Source organism: Schistocerca nitens, chromosome 2 (genome assembly GCF_023898315.1).
Source record: "Schistocerca nitens isolate TAMUIC-IGC-003100 chromosome 2, iqSchNite1.1, whole genome shotgun sequence".
NCBI classification, from domain to species: domain Eukaryota; kingdom Metazoa; phylum Arthropoda; class Insecta; order Orthoptera; family Acrididae; genus Schistocerca; species Schistocerca nitens.
In genome coordinates, this window is record NC_064615.1 from 865,722,842 (window position 1) to 865,742,597 (window position 19,756).

Genomic DNA, 19,756 nt, shown 5'->3' on the forward strand with positions numbered 1-19,756 from the left:
GGCATTCCCTAATTTTCCCTCTATTTCCATTCTCTCTCTTTGCCAAGAGAAACAGGACGGGGAAAGTATTCTGATAGCACCTACTACATAATAGTAACAACCACAAACATAAGATTTCTTACACTTCTGAGAAAAATCATTTGCTGCTGAAAATCCCAAGCTTGAATACACTGAGACATGTCATGTAGTGAAAATGTTTTAAAGTTTATAAAGCAGTCTTTCCACAAGGCATCTGGAACAGCATTCACACCAATCAGCAACATGTCACTGAAAGTGCTAATTATGGAATGACAGGTTATTTAGGTTATTTCAGTGTTTTATTGGTATCAGTCAAGTACAAACGTACATGAGTTTCCATGGACAATACAGACAAAACACAGAAATCAAGGTACAACTTCCAACAAAACTGGAATGGTGGACACTAGTTCTCTGTTAACATTTGTAATTAATCAAATAATCCAAAGCCCATATCCTCATCACTTTCACTCTCCTCCTTAGCCTCTTCCTTCTTTGATTCTGCAGGAGCGGCAGCTGCTGCTGCAGGAGCAGCTGTTGTTGCTGCAGCTACTGCAGCGAACTTCGATGGATCCTGGAAGTGACATAACAAATTTAGGTCTGCTTGAAAGAACTTAAATTTTCAACTGTCCCAAAGTTGCCATACTGAAAGATACTTCATTTGTGAAATGAATTTAATCAGAAACAAACATGGAAAAATAATGTGCTATATATCAAAGGAAAATTATGTTGTGATGAGATGTGGCTACTCAGACAGCACAGATATGCAATTTTCAACTTTGCTGCTGCCACTGGTGGGTTCTGCCATTTCTGGCTCCAGTGGTTGGTCAGACAGCATCAGACAGTTTTTGTCATCATTGTGGCCACACACATCCTGTACTATTTATATGTTACAGGAATGAAACTGATACAACTATTATTTTAAATTATAAAAAAGACAACCAAACATGTACATACCTTAAGGAATTCTTTGACAGTCTGAGCTTCCTTAAATTCAATTTCAGTTGTAGCAGCAATGGCCAACAAGTTCTTGAATCCATTGATAATGCTATGAGGTGCTGATGCAATAGTTGGATATCCAATGGACAAACAAACAGCAGCCAATCTGCAGACACCCTATGTAGAACAAGCATGCAAAATTACTGTTCTTACAAATGTTCACATCACTGAAGATAATCACACCAGAAACAGAACTGCACCTTCCATGCAAACCCCTAAAAAACCCAACAAGCTATCCTTAAGGAAAAAATTAAAACTAAACACTACATACACTGGCTATATTTCTGTATTTCACATGAATAATGACTCAATATATTACATTTCACAAGAATTGCTGTTAATTAGAATATCTGATATTTAATCAAACATTTGATAGGACTATGACAAAAAGCAAATTTAAATTTACTTTATCAAAACAAATTCCTTGTTTAACTATGTGCTCCAAGCCGTTTTGAAGTTTGCTAATGGCAAATGCATACGATCTCCAACAGCATCATGGAGCAAAATCATGTTATTTATGGATTTTTCAAGCAGGTGAATGCTTATTTTAGGAAAACATGGAATTCAAGGTTGGAATTTAAACTTCATGCATTAGCCCCACTTGAAAGTGACGAATATAGGAAATATTCTGAAAAAATGTTGTGAATTTCATTTCGTAACTAAAAATCTGTTTCTATAATACCTAAAATCAAAGTTCAGGATATACATCTAAACTATCACATAGCATGTATTAGTAACAAAATGAGTCCTGGAACTTACCTCCATGAACTTAACTCTGAGATCTTCAGGTTTAATATCCAATATGGCAGGCTCAAAGATGGTACCAGAATCATACACCATCTCTACCACTAAACCATAAGAAAATGGAGAGATGTTCAACATGTTCAGCAGCGTTGCATCGCTAGCACCAACCTTGTCACCCTCTTTCAAAATATGAACATCATTCTGTAATAAATTACAAGTGGATTATTGTTAAATGAGTTTTACAATAAAATGATCTGTACAGTTTCAAAGTCTACAACATACACAAAAGAACCTCAGTTACCAAAATTACTGCTTTCCGAACAAATTAGGATAAACACGTATGCAAAAGCTGCACTGTCAGCAGTAATTTAGAACATATTGCTGGAGTTATCACAGTACTTTAAATGATAATTCTGGTTGCTCTATTGCAAGCTATTAATGGGCACTCAACAGCCAAACTTCCCCAGATGGGGCCTCCTGGCCAACAATGCCACAAGCTCATTTCATTTCAATGGGCAGATTACAATTTTCCTTTAGAATAGTTCAGTATACATTTCCTTCTTACGCAAGTACTGCTTTAACAAATGCTCACGGGCTTCAGCTCAGTTCAAAAAGTCGGGCATTCTGCAGCAATTCACAACATTCAATATGAACGTCTATGACTGCTTTGACAATGAACCCTTTTATGCCTCGTACTAACTGGTTGCTTGAATTACAATACCATTTTCAATCTCTCAATTTGACATTTGGGTATCAAACCAGACCACAGCAATGTTACAGAATAAAAAATTATTAATCATGACTAAAGTTAGCCAATCTTCACTGCTCAGACAGCACTTCTGTGCATATATCATCCATGCCACTGCCAACCTGGTGGGTTCTGCCATTTCTGGCTCCAGGTGGTTTATCAGATAGCATCAGATGTATTTCCTTCATCACAGCAGTGAACAATAACCATGTGGAGTAGCAATTTTTTTTATTTGCAGGTTTATTCTTTCTGACTGACAGTAACAAACTGCACAACTGCTTAACACCTTTGGCTGGCTTCAGCCCGTCATACTGTTTTTTAAGATAGGATCTGCCATCAACCTCTATGAAACAAAACAGAAATGAAAACAAAAAACCACTTATACTTTTGTCTTCCTCTGTCACACAAGAACTTGTCTGACCTTCCTCAGACTGATTTGCAGTACCAGACGAAGGGGGTTTATTTAGTTTAATCCTATCAGTTAACATGGAATTTGATACAATGGCAGAAATGCTTTAATCCAGTTCCTGTAAAGGCCAACATTATGTATGTATATAATAGACAAGAGGAGGAAACAACACATCCACAATCTAATAACACCTAACAATTTGTTGCTTTGAATACAACTGTTCTATTTCTGCCTAGTTTACAAAATGTTGGAAGAACACAAGTTAGCTTCCTGTCACTATAATACCATTCATTATTAAACAGTTACACACAGTACAGTAGACATCAATACTGAATAGTACTGCACTGAGCACTGAACTGCTAGAAAAGTGCCAACTAGCCTCAAGCGTACAGAAGTTACTCTGCCTGAGAAGCTTTTTCACAGACAAAACTTGGAGGAAAAGAACTGGCATATTACCTCATGACCAGACATGTTGGGCAAAGCCCAGCTTGCAGCCTGGAGCAGGGTTCAGTGAAAGAAGTGTGTAACAAATCTGACACTGATCTAATTCAAAGCTTCAACTGCTTCTAGGTACTCCTACCATACTGAAACACAAAGGCCTTGAGTCTAATGCTGTGTTAACATCTACTCATAGCCACAAAACCTATGATCAGCAACACTCTTGCACAATCTGAGCTAAATAAGGAGTACTGAAAATGAAAGTTAAATGAAATCAAATTCATCTCTATTGCCTCAGTCCTGGAAGAGTAACATATACAGTTCTCCCCTCCACTAGGTCCTGATACCAACTGCCAAACTGTGTGAAGTTCACAGAAAAGAAAACCAGCTGTGGAGAAATATTCACAGAGCCAACTCGCACCACTAAAGAAATATGTCAGGAGAGCCCTCAAACCAACAGTCATTCTGCAACATTCTTGCATGTTCAAGAAAGACTAGAGTTTTTGAAATTAACTGTCCACCATAGTATCTTAGACATTTCTAAAATACTTGAAAGTGAGGTACCTGTACAGAAAACTAAGATGGTCTCCAGATCATCAGCATTCTGATATTACTACTCCACTTAGTAATAGTTTCAACTGATACTAAATTAGTTATCAATTTATATGGTCTATTAAAAACATTTCTCAGAAATGAAGCTCCACAGCTTGCTCCCCAAACTGAATTTCAACCAAATTCAACGCAATGAACACAATGCCCAACTATGGAAAAATCTGGATGTTAATGATTATCTTACACTGGGAAAGAAACTTAGTTCACTGAAATGTTGACTTTCACAATCAAACCCTCATGACAATACTTTCTCTAAATTTCACAGCACCTATTTTATTTTTTATCTCAAAAGAGGTTATGTCTACTACGACTGTTTAAATTTACTTAAACAATGGTATTCTTCCATTACATTGGTCAACTACATCTATTCTTAATTTTGCAAACACGCTCATAGGCTACAGGTTTATCTTATATTGAAAAAGGCAGTACGTCTTTGGGTTTAAAGCTTCGGTACATTACAGACAGATAAAACAAGTGTATATAAGGGAAGCAGTAAGTGTCTTGTAGACAACAACCCCAAACATTCGACAAACAGCCTACAGAAAGCATAGAAAATCAGATGAACCAAGAAATTTTAATATACCCTTTCCACACTTCCACCAATACAAACAAAAAGCTATGACAAAAGTTACACGAACTTTAGATCTATCCATTAATGAATTTTATCAATATCTTAAGCTGATCCTAATTATACCAGTCATCTGACAGAAAAGAAGGATGTGGATTTAATGTCAGACCAACATGCTCATTCAAGAGAGCACAAGCTTGGACTGATAAAGAATGGTATGTGCTGTGCCATTTGGTAGGAATTATCCCCATATTAGCTATGAATGACATAGGGAAGATCTAAATCTGGATGGCTGGACAAGCATTTTAATCACCATTCTCACTAGTCAGTTTCATCATTGCATGTCAAAAAATTATCAAACAGCACCAAGTGACAATCTTGCAGAAGGGATACTAAAGAGAGAACTTCTCTCGTGCTAAAAGACACCATCACACAAATACTGAGTCCAAGAATTTACAAAAAGAGTTGATGCTTCAAGTGTTCTACAGTCTCCCCCGTTAGCATACAACCACATGAAAAGTCAGAAAAGTTCTTCTTTGGGATGGTGTTTACCTGATGTATGACATTTGCACCTTCTTCAGTATTTCTGAAGCATCAAACACCCATGTACAGTTTGTCATTTTGTGGTAGGTTCATACTATTGACACAAAAGTCTCACTGCCTACGATTATTTTTTCCAGTAAAAAATTGCTCATTTTGAATGTCAAGTTCTGGCAGGTGTCCATGTGTCATTTCTGTTGGTGAGTTAGGGTGGGTGAGAGAAACTTTGCAAATACTTCTTTCTTCAAAACATTGAAAAATTTCTCCAATCTTTATATATTCAGTTCATTGCTCCATATCTATTTGTGGCAATATTGACACATTACATCTGTTAATACCACCTATTCAACTGACTAGGCAAATGCAAATGTGGTGTTTACAAGTGTCTGAACAGGTCTCTGAAGCCACTAACAGTCTTTACCAGCTGCTCTCCTGGCCATTGTCAGTCTTTATGACTGGAGCAGCCACTTCTTTATCAAGTAGCTCCTCAATTTGTTCACAAGGGCTAAGCACACCCCACTTGCCAACAGCACTTGACAGACCAGGCAGTCACCCATCCAAATGCTATCCAAGCCCAACAGTGCTTAACTTCAGTGATGTGACAGGAACTGGGGTTACCACTGCAACAAGTGCATTAGCAAATGTGGCATTTACAGCTGTTAATTAAATGCTGTCACTGTAGTTATTGCACTAACAGCACTTTTACACTAGGAGTAATGTTTTGGACAGGGAGTGTATTCAGATGTATCTAAGCAGCAAAGTTAACCTCAATGTCATAAACATGTTCCAGTTTCACTGATGTTACCATTCATTCATAAAATGGCAATCTTGGGGTCTGCCAGTCCTTTAAATTTAACTATTGTGACAGACTAATAAACAGATGGTAAGCTTCCAACAACCCACCTCATTATGTGCTAAAACATTTGGTAAATACTACAAAATGTGTCAAACATCCCCTCCCCCCCCCCCCCCACACACACACACACCTCAAATAGTACAGACTGGTGAAGACAAAATAGACAATATTTCAATTCACACTGACTGCATCACAAATTAAGTGATCTCTTCAGAGCTCTAATCTCACCCAATCGAACTATCTAATTTTTACAAACAAATGTTTATGAAATAACTCTTTCTTCAAATAGTTGGGAGGAGTATGAAGATAAATGTGTCATACTGACACTTCATACTGGTTTGCCAACTATCAACCAAACTGTCACATTTCAATCTAACCCATACCTCAAAAGCTGTACTACATACATTGTCACCACAATAGATATTGCAAAAATACAAATGATTTTTGTCAGCACTCCATTCTGTTTTGTTAGTGCATGTATGTCACAAGCCAACATCTGTACCTTATGGGACAAAGCTGATACCTGGTACCTTTAGGTTGAAGTGACCTAATATGCCTAACTCTTGCTTTTCTTGTAACACTGCTCAGACTGCACATCAGTCCAACTGTCATCCAAGCTACTGCCACCATGGTGGGTTCTGCCATTTCTGGCTCCAGGCGGTTTGTCAGACAGCATCAGACAGGTGTTACATTCATCACAGCAGTGAACCCAAGGCCAATGCACAGAAAATAAGTAGTTATGAAATTAAGAATCAGGTTTTGACAGCATCCCCTAAATTTACACCCACCATTTGTACAAATTTACTAACTGCAACACTATTATAATTAGATGAAGTCTTAAATATGTTTAACAGATGTCACTGATTCAATTACAATGGCATTCTTTGGACTTAAAATTTTACCCGCAGACAAAAAGACCACCTGACAGTTATTTACCAATTCTACAACCTAATCCAAAGCATTAAACATTATCCAGAAATTATGTATTACAACAAACTTTCTTAGAAGAAATTCCACTAACTAAAATGCTAATATGATAAGAGTTTGTGACAGAATTCAAGTATATACAGACTGGAGCAGTCACATTCTGTACCTTAACCCCTACCATACCAACACCCCACAGAATTCTGCTTCTTACAACTATTATCCACTTTAATTATAAACAACCAGTTCATTTAGTAAAACTGGCAGGATTTACAAATGTAACAATAACCAGATTAGTTTCTAAGCAAGTAATGGGGTGGTGTGAATAAAAAATCATAGGGAGAGCCAATATATTCTCACTTTTAAAATCTCCCCATTAAACTGAACTCAGGACAAACTTCAAGGTTGCTGAAACCATGCAGGCCACCACCTAATTAAATGTCATAGCAGAACAGATTAAATATCAAGCTCTCCAATAATGCCAGGGTTTAATAGGTTATATGACCTACACAAAATGTGACAACAGGCATGGCATAATTTGCCCACAGCAACAAACTTATCACCTAAAAAATGGCAAAGTCTGGGGAAAATGCCCTAAGGCAGGCTCAGACAAACTAATCATACCCTGGTTATATAAAAAAAATGGTTACTATTAAGGGAAGCTGTCCCAGAAGCTTAAGATTGGTTTTAACACCACAGTGCTTTACTATGCATCACCATGGTGGTGGCATTACACCACTGCCTTTCTCCAAACTCTCAACTGACCCACCATGTTATAGGGGCACCTACAGTTTAACAAACCCTAACCAAGTGTAATTCAGCATTATCTTAAACATTGCCAGAGGTGAAACAAATTGCAAGTGACAATCTTATGCCTCATTCAAAACTAAGAACTTTCAATTGTTGATCAGTAAACAATGGCTGACCACGATCTTCTGAGCACTCCAAATGAAGCATCTATAAATAATCATGACTGCACTTAAGTCTCCAACACAAGTCCTTAAAATTTGGCCATTGAAGCTGAATAAAGCAAGATATTTTTAAGTGCTGGACAAAATTTTCCAGATTTTGTGTGACAACCATGCTAACTTAGGAGCAAGTTTGAACAGCTACTTCCCATACTTACACGACCTGTCAATCAGTTCTAAAAAAATGAATGATTGTGACTGTCTTGGCATCTTTCAAAAGTGCTTTTCTTACTCAGCATTGATCAAAGCAGAACTGGTGCTGAACAACCTCAGATACTTTAGAAGCTGCCAATCAAGAACTTGCTCCATAAACTGAGGGTATTGAAAGAAAAGTTAAAATATTCATAACTTCCAACAAGTAACATTATAGTAGATAACTTCCTCCTGTTAACATTTCACCAACTATAAAAAACTGCATACTTACAATAATTTCAATTGTTCCCTTAGAAATCTTCGTGGGAATGGATAGGGCCTGGAAGAATGATGTCTTCTCTGGCCCAAGACCTGTATTTTGAGCTGGAATGATCACAGGGCAGGGTGCAATCGCTCCATTCCTTGCTGGAGCACGTACTTTGTTTTCCAAAAGCTTGTCTCTAACTTCCACTAGGTCTCCTCGTGTGAAAACAAAGCCAACATTCCCACGAATATGTGGCAGCAGCCTGTCAAATTACATTAAATAAAACTTATCAGATCAAGTTAAAACAAGTACTAATAAAGAAATCCATAATCATCACCAATGTGGGGAACTATTCTTCAAAATGAAGAAAGATATGGAACATGATTAATTCATATTGGCATTATTACTTTAATGTCTTACCAGGTAACATGTTACATTTACAAAACATGTATCTTGAGAATGTGAATGAACACAGTACAGTGTAAGAATAATTAGCAGTGCCATCTACATTATCAGTTACAGCAATTAACTTCTGTGTGCCTTAGCTGGTATTTCTAACCAGTTATTCCTAACTTACATAAATGGAAGTACATGATGCTTTCATTTGACACTACAAATCAATTTATATGTTTTGCTAACACTTAATGAGACCACAACAAAAATTTACATATTAAAAACAGATGAAGCAGTATTACAACTAAAGGTACTATGAACAGTGAGCCATTAGGAATCAGATTCAACCTGTCTGCTTTGTCCCATAACATCAATAACACAGCTCTGGATATCTAGTGGCAAACCACAAAAAAACAACTTCACACACCTATGTAACTCTCAAAACTCCACCAAAACCGAAACCCATTTTCACCAGATCAACCAAAAGAACAAAATACCACAAATATAAAACAGACAAAACATCACGTAAGTTGGTCACCCCCCTCCCCTACACACCCACTAAAAAGTATCACTATAACAAACATCCAACACACAAAAGAAGAAACCATAACATCTCACTGAAACCAAAGCAAACACTTCCACATTCATATTACACCACGGAAATACGAAAGCGTCCGATCCCACCCGTCTGCTTTGACCCATGACGTCACAAATATGGCGGAAACAAAAACACACACACTTTCCGCAAGAAGCCTAATGACAATAACGGGACAAGTGCGGGAAATGGGGTGTTTTGGGTGGGGGGCAAACTAAATATAAACAAATTTAGACACCTTGCGTAGCTACAACGTGTAAGTGAAGACAGCCATGCATGAATACCCACCCACCTCCCCAGAGGTCGTGACCCCCTGCAACCCATAGAAGATAAAGATGCTTCAGTAGCTGATTAGTGTTTTTTGTCTTTTTAAAAAATCTCACAGGATAGAACGAACAGATCAGAAAGATAAATATAATAAACTAAAACAGAAATTGGAGGAAACATAATTAAAATAAGTAATAAGTGTTTTTAAATTTTTAAAAAAATCTCATGAGAGAACGAACAGATCAGAAAAGTAAATAAAATAAGATAAAACAGAACTGGAGACAGCCACACTCAAACCAAACTCCGCGCCGTCATGACGTCACACACGACAACACCCTTACGTCACGGGTCAAAGCCGACTTGTGGGATCGGACACTTCTGTCGACCCTGCACCACTAACTACCCATACTAAAATGAACAATCCTACACAAACAACCCATCAACATCCACCACCAGAGGGTGCCATCAAATACGACAAGACACCTCATATAATGAACAACTCAAAAACACTGCTCCATAGTGGTATCACACCACAACACCACTATGGCACAGGTCAAAGCAGACAGGTGGTATCTGACACTTCCAATCACCCAGGAGTGCTTTATAGTAATTCACTTGGTCCTCCAGATTGTGAACCATAAAATAGCCATTACTGATTTCCCACATTTCTGCTAACATAAGCGAGTATTTACAAAAAGGGTTTGATCCAAAGCTCTTAGAAGCTAGTATGCATATTATAATAAGCAGTGATAAATTTACAAAATCAAACTTTTCACGACATTACATATTAGATAAAATATTTTACCATTAAAAAGCATATCACATGCAGTGCCAATTTTCATTAATTCTGCAAGTAAAAATATTTTCCTAAAATCCTTACATTGTTTCCTTTCTAACAACTGTACGTCAAATTAAAACAAACCATCTAGTTAGAAAGGAAGTAATATCCTCTTTTTAGCTGACCACCAATGCATGTAAAAGCAAGAGGTGGTGGATGAAAAGAGGTTCAGAATTTTAAAAAACCATGCAAAATCTTGATAAATGCCAAGTTACACATGAGGACATGCCTCTTTCAGAATAAAGTACTGCTATTCACCATCCAGTACAGTTACAGCACCAACACATTTTAAATGGGGGGAGCAGGAGGTGGCAACCTTTCATTTTTTACATTGTTTAACTTTGATGTATTAAATAAACATCAAAATACTTTACTTTCTAATACGGGCTTTCTGAACCCACAGTTTTAGTTTTTAAAACTTAACATTCATTGAACATAATGCAAACATACAACTATGCTACAGATCAATCAAGCATTGTACATCAACTCACACTCATCTTACAACCTAAACTACATCTAAGGTTACGCTAGGCAGTCATTTGTCACAACAGGAACAACTACCACACTAAACTACAACCACCATATGGAGCATTACTTGCCAAAATTCCAAGTGCCCTGAACCACACAATGACAATGTTCGTTTGAGCAGTTGCCATCAGGCTCGTGCGCATGCGGAGAGCTGAATTTGCGTATACGCAATGCCTTCTCCAACTTCTGGCTATTTGAAGCGTGGCTGTTTGCTGTATGAGCAGTAGCGGCAAGTAGCCAGATGCTACCCGGAAAAATTTTTCCGATGCGCCCAAGATGCCAGAGTCGCACATGAGCAGAGCAAGCTGAGTTATAGTGAGTGTGTGTGTGTGTGTGTGGGGGGGGGGGGTCCTCCACATGAACTGTGCATGTGTTTCATGGTCTCTTCGTTTACAGCTCCCAGGTCAAACGAAAAAACAGTTTTCTGTGACCAGGAGCCATCAGGTGAATTAATATACATTCTCAATCATGAAACACCAAAATAAGTTGTTAGTTTCAAATATCTGTTTTTATATTATTTCCACATTATTAGCAATCAACCATTAATGTCCTAATCAAGAGATTTGTCAGTTTTGTAGAGAAATTTGTTTCTCTAAATTTTTTACACTGAGGCACTTAGTTTATTTCAAACTGTTTCTTTCATTCTGCACTATTGGCTACTTTCAACTTCGTTCAATTTCAAGTGCAAATTTTCATTTCCTGGGACGAATGACATTATACCATAATAAAGATCCTAACATGAGAATGCAGTACTGGACCTCCAAGAAAATTGGTATCATGTAAACCATAGAAAAGCTGAATATCAGGTTCTTCAAGTGCATTTGGACATAGATGTATGCAATAAGAATGAAGCATTTTAGTATGATTTATGAAATTCTGATGCTGCTGGAGTAGTCTCCAATGTCCTGTTCCTTTTATGACACTAAGATCTCTTAATGCTACATATGTACGAACATACATAAAACCAACTTGAAGCTGACTAAGTAGGCAAATTTGGTCTGTAGTTTTGAACTAAATATTTTGTTTCAAATATATTGACAGCTGTAGCAGAATTTTAGAAACCTGCCTTCTGTGAAACAGCATTTTTCGATCACAAAGCACTTGTCTAGTACTTCCTCTAGGCCTTAAGTTATTTCTTAATTTGTGTTTACATCTTAAATTTATAGAATGCCATCCTATGCTAAATTGTAGACTGGCAGCATACCATGTTTTATCGTATTAGCTCCCCACATGGCATTATATTTATTCTTAGAGTAGAATATAAACTGTCAGTTTTACAGTTTCTCAGTTGCCTCAGACAACCTTGTTAATTTTTTTATGCATTTTGAAATAGTCACAAAATCGTCCTTTATTCTGGAGTAAGATACAAAATCCTTTTTGCAAGAAATTTGTTTTCCATCTTATTAGCTTTTTGCAGTGCTGTACAGATTTAAATTGATTGGAAATGCTACATAACAAAACAGCAGAGTACAAATTTTAAAAAATCTGTCAGTCACCACATAGCAAAATGTTATGTTACATTGAGCGGTGGAGTCTAGTTTTGATGAAACAATTGCTCTAAGTACTGTCCTGTCAATAACACGCCGCAGGACTGCACATTGTCACATGATGCCACACCACGCACAAAATTCCACACAGAAATGCGACGAAAAGCATACAAGCAGAGCAAGAACGGACTGCCTACATCATCTTAACTGGGCATGCATAGTACACCCTGTTGTCTGCCAACTGCTCAAACAAACCTATAGATAATCCGGTAAAATGGATACCCACTGACATTAATATAAGTGGAAACTGTATGCCCGTATAACAATTTAAATGTTTTCCATTGAAGCACTGATCACGCAATAACAATACTGAACATAGAAAATTGGTATAGGTTCAACCTATACTAAAAAAATATTCATACTGTTTCTACTCCGAAGCTGGACATGACCAACCACCCTTTAATGTAGCCCAACAAATATGAAGGAGGCAAGTTTGTCATGAGCTGGTGACAACTAACATATCTTTGAAGAAACTGATCACCTTTATATCATGCATTCTACATGTACTGAATTGTGATTTCCATATTATGCCTACTATTTATGTGATCCTATTGATAAAAATGAACAGATAGTATCAGCGTTCTTTGAAACCAACTTATCCCTTAAGTGAAAAATTTGTACAGCATTTCAAGATAATTTGACAATGCTAACATTGTTTCATATTAAAGTGAACACAACTTATCAATGTTATTGGGGAGGGTGAGTGTGGAAGCTTTTTTGGTACTATGAAAACACTAAATGCTATAAAGTTGGGTTTTCCATCTAGAGGCCTTAGAGACAACCAAATAAAGAACACTTCAAAAAAGATATATACAGCCTGAAATATACAGGAAAATTCCCACTGAATAGCTGCAAATAATTTAATAAATAATCAAGTGTAGTTATGACAAATTATATACAGATCATAACTGATAGGCATGTTTAATAGCAAACAATGAAAAAATTCTCTAAGTGAAAAACTTACTTCTCAAGGGCAGGATTTCGCTCCAGATGACCCCTGATAGCTTTCCGCATCATGGTGTTCTTTCCCATCAGAACTACAGCGCTGTCTCTCAGGCTCATCCTGATCTGTTGCATTTGCTTTGAGCCAACATTGTCGGCACCGACGATAAAACATTTTGGATAGTCGTCCAGTAATTGCTGGAGATCAAAAATATTTTTCAGCAAAGTTTTATGCAAGATTTTCAATCACAGTACTTAAAGAGTTATGTATTTGTTAGTCAACATAAGAACACTTTAAGGCATGCGACTGACAACATTAATTACTAAGTAACACTAAAAGTCAGGACATGGTCGCAAACGATTAAAGCAAATCGCCTTCATGTGTGATATTAAAATTATAATGTTGATGCAATTGCATCACTAGTAGCCTATAGTATATACTCACGACTAGTTTTGTGAAGTAATTGGTTTTCCATGTTACTTTGTCCTCCCTACCCATCTTGTGCGTGTAAGGACTTCTCTAACGAGACAATTTAAGGACTGCAAAGAAACCAATACTTCACACATTACTTCGCAAGCGGCATGGCGCGAAGCCACGTCTTTTGGACATTTACGATTCAGTACCACATTAAATATCATCGAACAACAATATTTAACCTTTTGTGCACATTAAGTACACTAAATGAATGATTTTATGCAAATGATGTACAAGGTACAACAGGATTCCACAACCAACCTGTAACACCTACCGTCAACAACCCTACCTCACATGCGGTATAGCAACTGGAAATGAACGAACAACTTCCCGTGACAAAGCACTTTGGGTACAGATGCGTCCACACAAGTGAGCAATGCTCATAGGAACAACAGATATTCCACAAAACATTTCACGCGTTTATATATTGAAGGTTTGACAACCCAGTAATATCATTAAATATTGAATGTGTGCAACCATCTTATTGCAAATGATGTTAGGAACAACTCCGTTTATAGCTGGCAAAATTGTTGTTTATTAAAACGGGCCGGTTTCGTGGCTTCAAGCCGCATCATCAGGTGAACAACGTTAAAAGATCATGGGCATACCCAGCCCTGCTAGTCGAAATTTACTATTCCGAAAATATCGTGAATACTATGGCCACCGAAAGGTGAAGAAGACGTGACCCTTTCTTTAAAATTTGCCTGCATCAGTTTGACAGCAGGCCAGCTCAGTGCAGGGCAAGGCAAGAGCAGTCCACTGGAACGACAAAGAGAGTCGCTCGTCATAGTATTGACGATATCCACTGAGTAGTAAATTTTGATTAGCAGCAGTGGGTATGCCTATGATCTTTTAACGATGTTCACATGATGATACGTCTTGAAGCCGTGAAACCGGTCTGCTTTAATAAACAACAATTTTACCAGCTGTAAGCGGAATTCTACCTACCATCATGCCTTTCAACAGCTGTGGTTTACCAGTTTATAAAATAGCATATTGCAAATAACAGAATCTACGGCCGGTTTAAAGATCCGTCCACGTGCAACGATCTACATGCGGACATAACGTGTGAACAGTACATTCGCGCAGACATGAGATATGTGCAAATCTGGAACTGGAGGTTTCAACAAAATTGCTCAAATCTGCGGGCACCGTGGAGGTATAAAATTACCTATATGGTGGGCACCTATCACATCTGCACAGACAATTTGTAAAATGTGAACAGAAGATCTCACCAAACCTGATGTGCAAAACATGTCTGAGTCAGCTCTTTGATTAGTCTAGTGTTTCTCGTCTGTGTGGGCACAGTGAATCTTGAAGTGGTAGATACACGTCAACGTTCTAAAGTGTTTGTTGCTGAACTTAGTGAAATGTCTAGGAGGCAGAGATGTTTGTGGAAAATGAAGAGTGTCGGAATTAGTACAATTTGGACTGATCAAACTTCTTCTCAGCATGAACAAACTGAGCCTGGAGGTTTCAACTGACCAGAATTATTTATTTCGGTAACAGTCTTTGCTGAACAGATAGGACAAGTGGTTATTCAGTAAGTTGGGTACGAACCCAAACAGTTAATGCGTAGGTGAAACATTCTGAATGTGCATATAACTCAGGACGAGACAGTAAGAAAATCTCTTATTGTACATTGTACCCTGAGTTACTGAATCAAGAACATAACACATATACACAGGACACACAAAGTCAGATGAAAATTCGCATGCCAAAGAATAAACAACACAAGAGAATGTAGAAACACGTTATGAAACACATTGCCCCCAGTGACTGGCACAGAAGCTGTTTGACAGCTGTGACTAATATGTTATCATAGACCATATACACACAACACCGTACCAAAATAGAGCGTTTGAAATTAGTTGCGATATTTGACAGTTCAGAGCAGAGCGAGTGGATGGAAGCATATTTGCCAGTGTGTGCTATAAGGCGCGTCAGCAGGTGACCACAATATAATGGCAGGCTCGCTTAACTGCGTGCGACGATCTGTCTCAAGCACTATTTAAATCGGTGATAAACTCTCATTCTCGCACATCTTAAAGTATAATAATAGCCAACTTCATGATGAAAAGCATATCATTTCATTAATGGCCACAGTTATTGTGATGTCTCGTTAATAGGTACCTACTGCTAGAAATTCTTAGTTTGCTGTGAAAAATAGGTGTCGCTACGAATTTGTGTTTTGTGCACGTTAGGTTACATGTCGTTGTGTATTAAATGAAGATAATATATTGAATCTTTCTTTAAACTTGGAACGATATCATTGTCGGTTTCCAATCTCGAGAAAATGGAACTTATGTAAAGTGCTCCATCACGAACTCATGATTAGTGAAAAAAACTAGAGTGAAACATTCATAAATTCCTCTCGTATCTCGTAATGGTGTGAGATATCGAAACAAGATTTTGGCAAATGATAGTGTACAATTAATATCCAAACCTTCCATATCTACTGCGATATTCAACCACTACAGATTTTTTGAATGAAATAATGTAATTATTGAGGGCTGTGGGTTTTGCAACAATATAAATGAACAAGTTACACATTTATTTTTATACTGAGAATGGGCCATTTCAAAAATTATTGACCTGACTCGCACTCAGTTGCTGGTCTCATAATACACTATTTCAGGATTCTGTCGTAATTTCAACTGCATTAGAATGGTAGTGAGATGAATTTTTCTAAACTCTGCTGTGTTTTGACAAAAGTAGCCGATTCTAACATGGCAACAACAGTAGCTACATATTCTTCAAAACTTGTCACAATCCTTCATGAATCAGTGAGCCTAAACTTCTTGCTGATTTTTGCCACATTGCTTTTTAGCTAGGCCCATATATTCTCTGTCGGATTTAAATGAACATGATACAGAAGAAGCCTGATTAAACAATGTCCATTACCGTAAGTCTGTTCATCGACTTGGTAGCGTGAAGTTTTGTCTTGTACTGTAGTAGAAGTTCCATTAACTTTATCTTATACAAGCTAGGTTCAACTATATCTCGTGGAAGATATCTTTGCGCCCAGAGCAAAATATCCAGTTTCCTCCATTGCTTTGTTGGAGCTTCATACATCACAATAGAGTGGTATGGCGTTTCGTCCAGTATTATTCTCGAATTCCAAGGAATGTTTTACAACAGAACGTTATCTTCCAGGCCGGTGAACTGTTCTTGGACGACACTATTATTGCAAATCACTTATCCTGACGGACTGCAATGCCAAGACAAAACACTTGTTCACAATATCTGACGACTACAGAACACTTCAACACCAGAAAATACGACTTTTAACGAGAGCTGACGAACATTGATGCGTCTAGTGTGTGACATCGAGGGGGACTGTTTATTCGTGGTGTGTCAACAGGGGCGCTTTACCAGCGAACTGCTGGTGGCGTGGTAGGGAAAGCCGACTTGCCATTGGTGTTACCTGAGCAATGGCGTCACACCCTCCCCCCCCCCCCCCCCCTGTCAGCCATATGTCAAAAGTCGCAACTAATTTTAAACACACTATAAACACAATAACATTGCCGGTTGGCATGAACCTCAAAGCAGACATTACATCATCCCCCTCAAAGCAGACATTACATCATCCCCCATGGAGGAAGTGGAGCGCTTTCACTGAACCAGCTGGAAAAAGCCATGTGCTCTTTTCGTCGGTTGACATTGGCAGCATGTTGCTCCTGCAGTAGGGATTGTGGCTGCGGTAGGCTCAGAGCTGTGAGTAGTGTCTCTTCTTTGAGACTATATGCGTATTTGACATGGTTAATGGCAACAGTCGTAGTTTTGTCATTTACCACAATGTCTAAAGTCCGAGTGATTCATCATAGCACACAATACGGGCCAACGTATGGCAGATGAAGCAGTGGCTTAGGACTGTCCATTCAAAGCACGATGTCCATGCAGCTTTCCAAGTTGCAGGGCGTGTAAGTGGTTGATGTACCATGTCTGGAGACTGTGGGGGGTTGTATGCACCCGATACGGTCTTTTAATTGTTGAAGAAATCCCGACTGACTTTGAGTTGGTAACTGTAGTGAGCTGGCCTTAACGAATTCCCCAGGAAGATGCAGTGGTTCACCATACACTAATTCCACAGTCGAGGAGTCCAAATCTTGCTTATGCATCATTCTTAGTCAAAGGAGAACGATCAGGAGGGCAGAAGTTCAGGATGTACCATGGCACATGAGCGCTGCCTACAGGGAATCGTGCCACCTCTCGACCATGCAATTACTAGGAGGATGGTTGCTAGTAGTTTTATGATGTAAAAACCCATGGATCTAGCCAGCTGCATGCTTCAATCATTAGTTATGAGTAGTGGGCACAAAACTTAACTAGCCAAGCTGGTGTGAAAGCAGAAGCTGAATGGTGATGTTGTCCACGTGTCAGAACATCAATGTCTACATGAGCGAAACGAGAGATTGCATCTGGAAAGTTACCCACTGGCATGTGCACATGAGAGGCTACTTTGTGGCACTGGCATTGAAGGCATGTCCGTATACACTCTATGCAATCCCTCTTCGTACTTGGTCAAATGAAGCTTTGTGACATGAGGTGAATGGTGGGACATGCGGTTGTGGACACTTTTGAAGGCTTGTCACGGAAAGTTGATGGGAGACAAGGGCGAGATCTTCCTCGGGAGACGATGCAATGTACTCTGGCATCTTCTCCCAGAATGTCAACGAGTTGCAACTGCAGTGTTAATACGGTATCATCGACGAAAGTCGTTTCTGGTCGTCTTGCTGTGCACTTTCCAGTTCTGAAAAGTCAACAGGGCTCACTACGCTGTTGTTGCGTAAGACACAGTCAGCTATTACATGATCAATGCCAGAACCGTGCATTAAGTCCATACTAAATTGGCTTATAAACTCTATATTGTTTAACTGGAGGAGAAGCTATTCCTTTTGAATGTGTAGATCAGTGGTTTCATTATCCATATATTGTGAATGTCCTTGCTTCTATTTGTGGCTGGAAGTATTTAACTGCCTCATACATGGCCAGGAGTTCACAGTTGTATGCGCTCTACTTATGCTGAGATGGTGACAATTTGCGAGAGCAATATGAAAGTGGTTGCCACAAATCTTCTGACCATTGTTGCGGTTCCACGACGAAAGCTGTTTGACTCACTTCTACCACTAACACCAAAGGTGTGTCCAGATTAGGGTGCGTGAGCAGCACTGCGTTTGCTATGCCGTTTTTTGCAGCCTCAAAAGCAGAGTACATTGTTTCAGTCCTCTGCACTGGAGTGCTTCCATGTATCTTGGGGCTGGAAAGTACCGCATATAATGGCTCTTGCAGTTCCGCTATGTGGGGTAAGTGTCGGCAGTTACAGTTTAGCATGCCTAAAAACCGGCGTTAACTTCTGACTGTCGTCAATTGTGGTATCTGTGAGATTGTTTGCACCATCTCAGTTAGTGGTAGGGAGCCTGTAGATGAAATGTGGTGGCCTAGGAATGTCACCTCAGGCTGTCCCAACACACACTTGGCCACATTCAACACCACACCAAATCGTTCTAGACGCTTGACTACGTCTCGTAAAATGGCCGCGCGGTACTAGGCACTACAGTCTGGAACCGCTTGACCGCTACGGTCGCAGGTTCGAATCCTGCCTCGGGCATAGATGTGTGTGCTGTCCTTAGGTTAGTTAGGTTTAAGTAGTTCTAAGTTAAGTCCCATAGTACTCAGAGCCATTTGAACCATTTGAACTTCTCGTAAATGCTAGTGATGTTGCTTCCTGGTGACAGGAAACACATTCAGATATGCAAAACAAAATAGCAGTCCTCATAGAATGGAGTCAGTAAACCTCTGCCAGGCTTGTACAACATTGCATAACACAAATGTCATAAATTGGCTCTCGAAGAGTCCAGATGGAGTGATTATGTTTTGGGATGTCATCTTCTGCCATATGTATCTGTGTATATGCTTTCACACAGTCCAAAACATTGAATATTATTGCACT

At 38.7% G+C, this 19,756-nt stretch overlaps 1 protein-coding gene across 2 annotated transcripts; it reads right to left on the reverse strand.

Annotated features, from left to right (window-relative positions):
• Positions 1 to 295: 295 nt before the first annotated feature.
• Positions 296 to 14,151, reverse strand: LOC126237141 (60S acidic ribosomal protein P0). Of its 2 annotated transcripts, none has more exons than XM_049946970.1 (7): positions 14,078 to 14,151; positions 13,774 to 13,868; positions 13,351 to 13,526; positions 8,246 to 8,480; positions 1,774 to 1,959; positions 973 to 1,131; positions 296 to 589 (listed from the first exon to the last, which is right to left on the reverse strand). In XM_049946970.1, the coding sequence occupies exons 2-7, from the start codon at positions 13,825 to 13,827 to the stop codon at positions 446 to 448; spliced, it is 954 nt and encodes a 317-aa protein (XP_049802927.1). In that variant the 5' UTR covers positions 13,828 to 13,868; positions 14,078 to 14,151; the 3' UTR covers positions 296 to 445. The 2 variants fall into 2 exon arrangements, with proteins under 2 accessions (XP_049802927.1, XP_049802929.1); XM_049946972.1 differs by having other exon boundaries at positions 14,065 to 14,120.
• Positions 14,152 to 19,756: the final 5,605 nt, after the last annotated feature.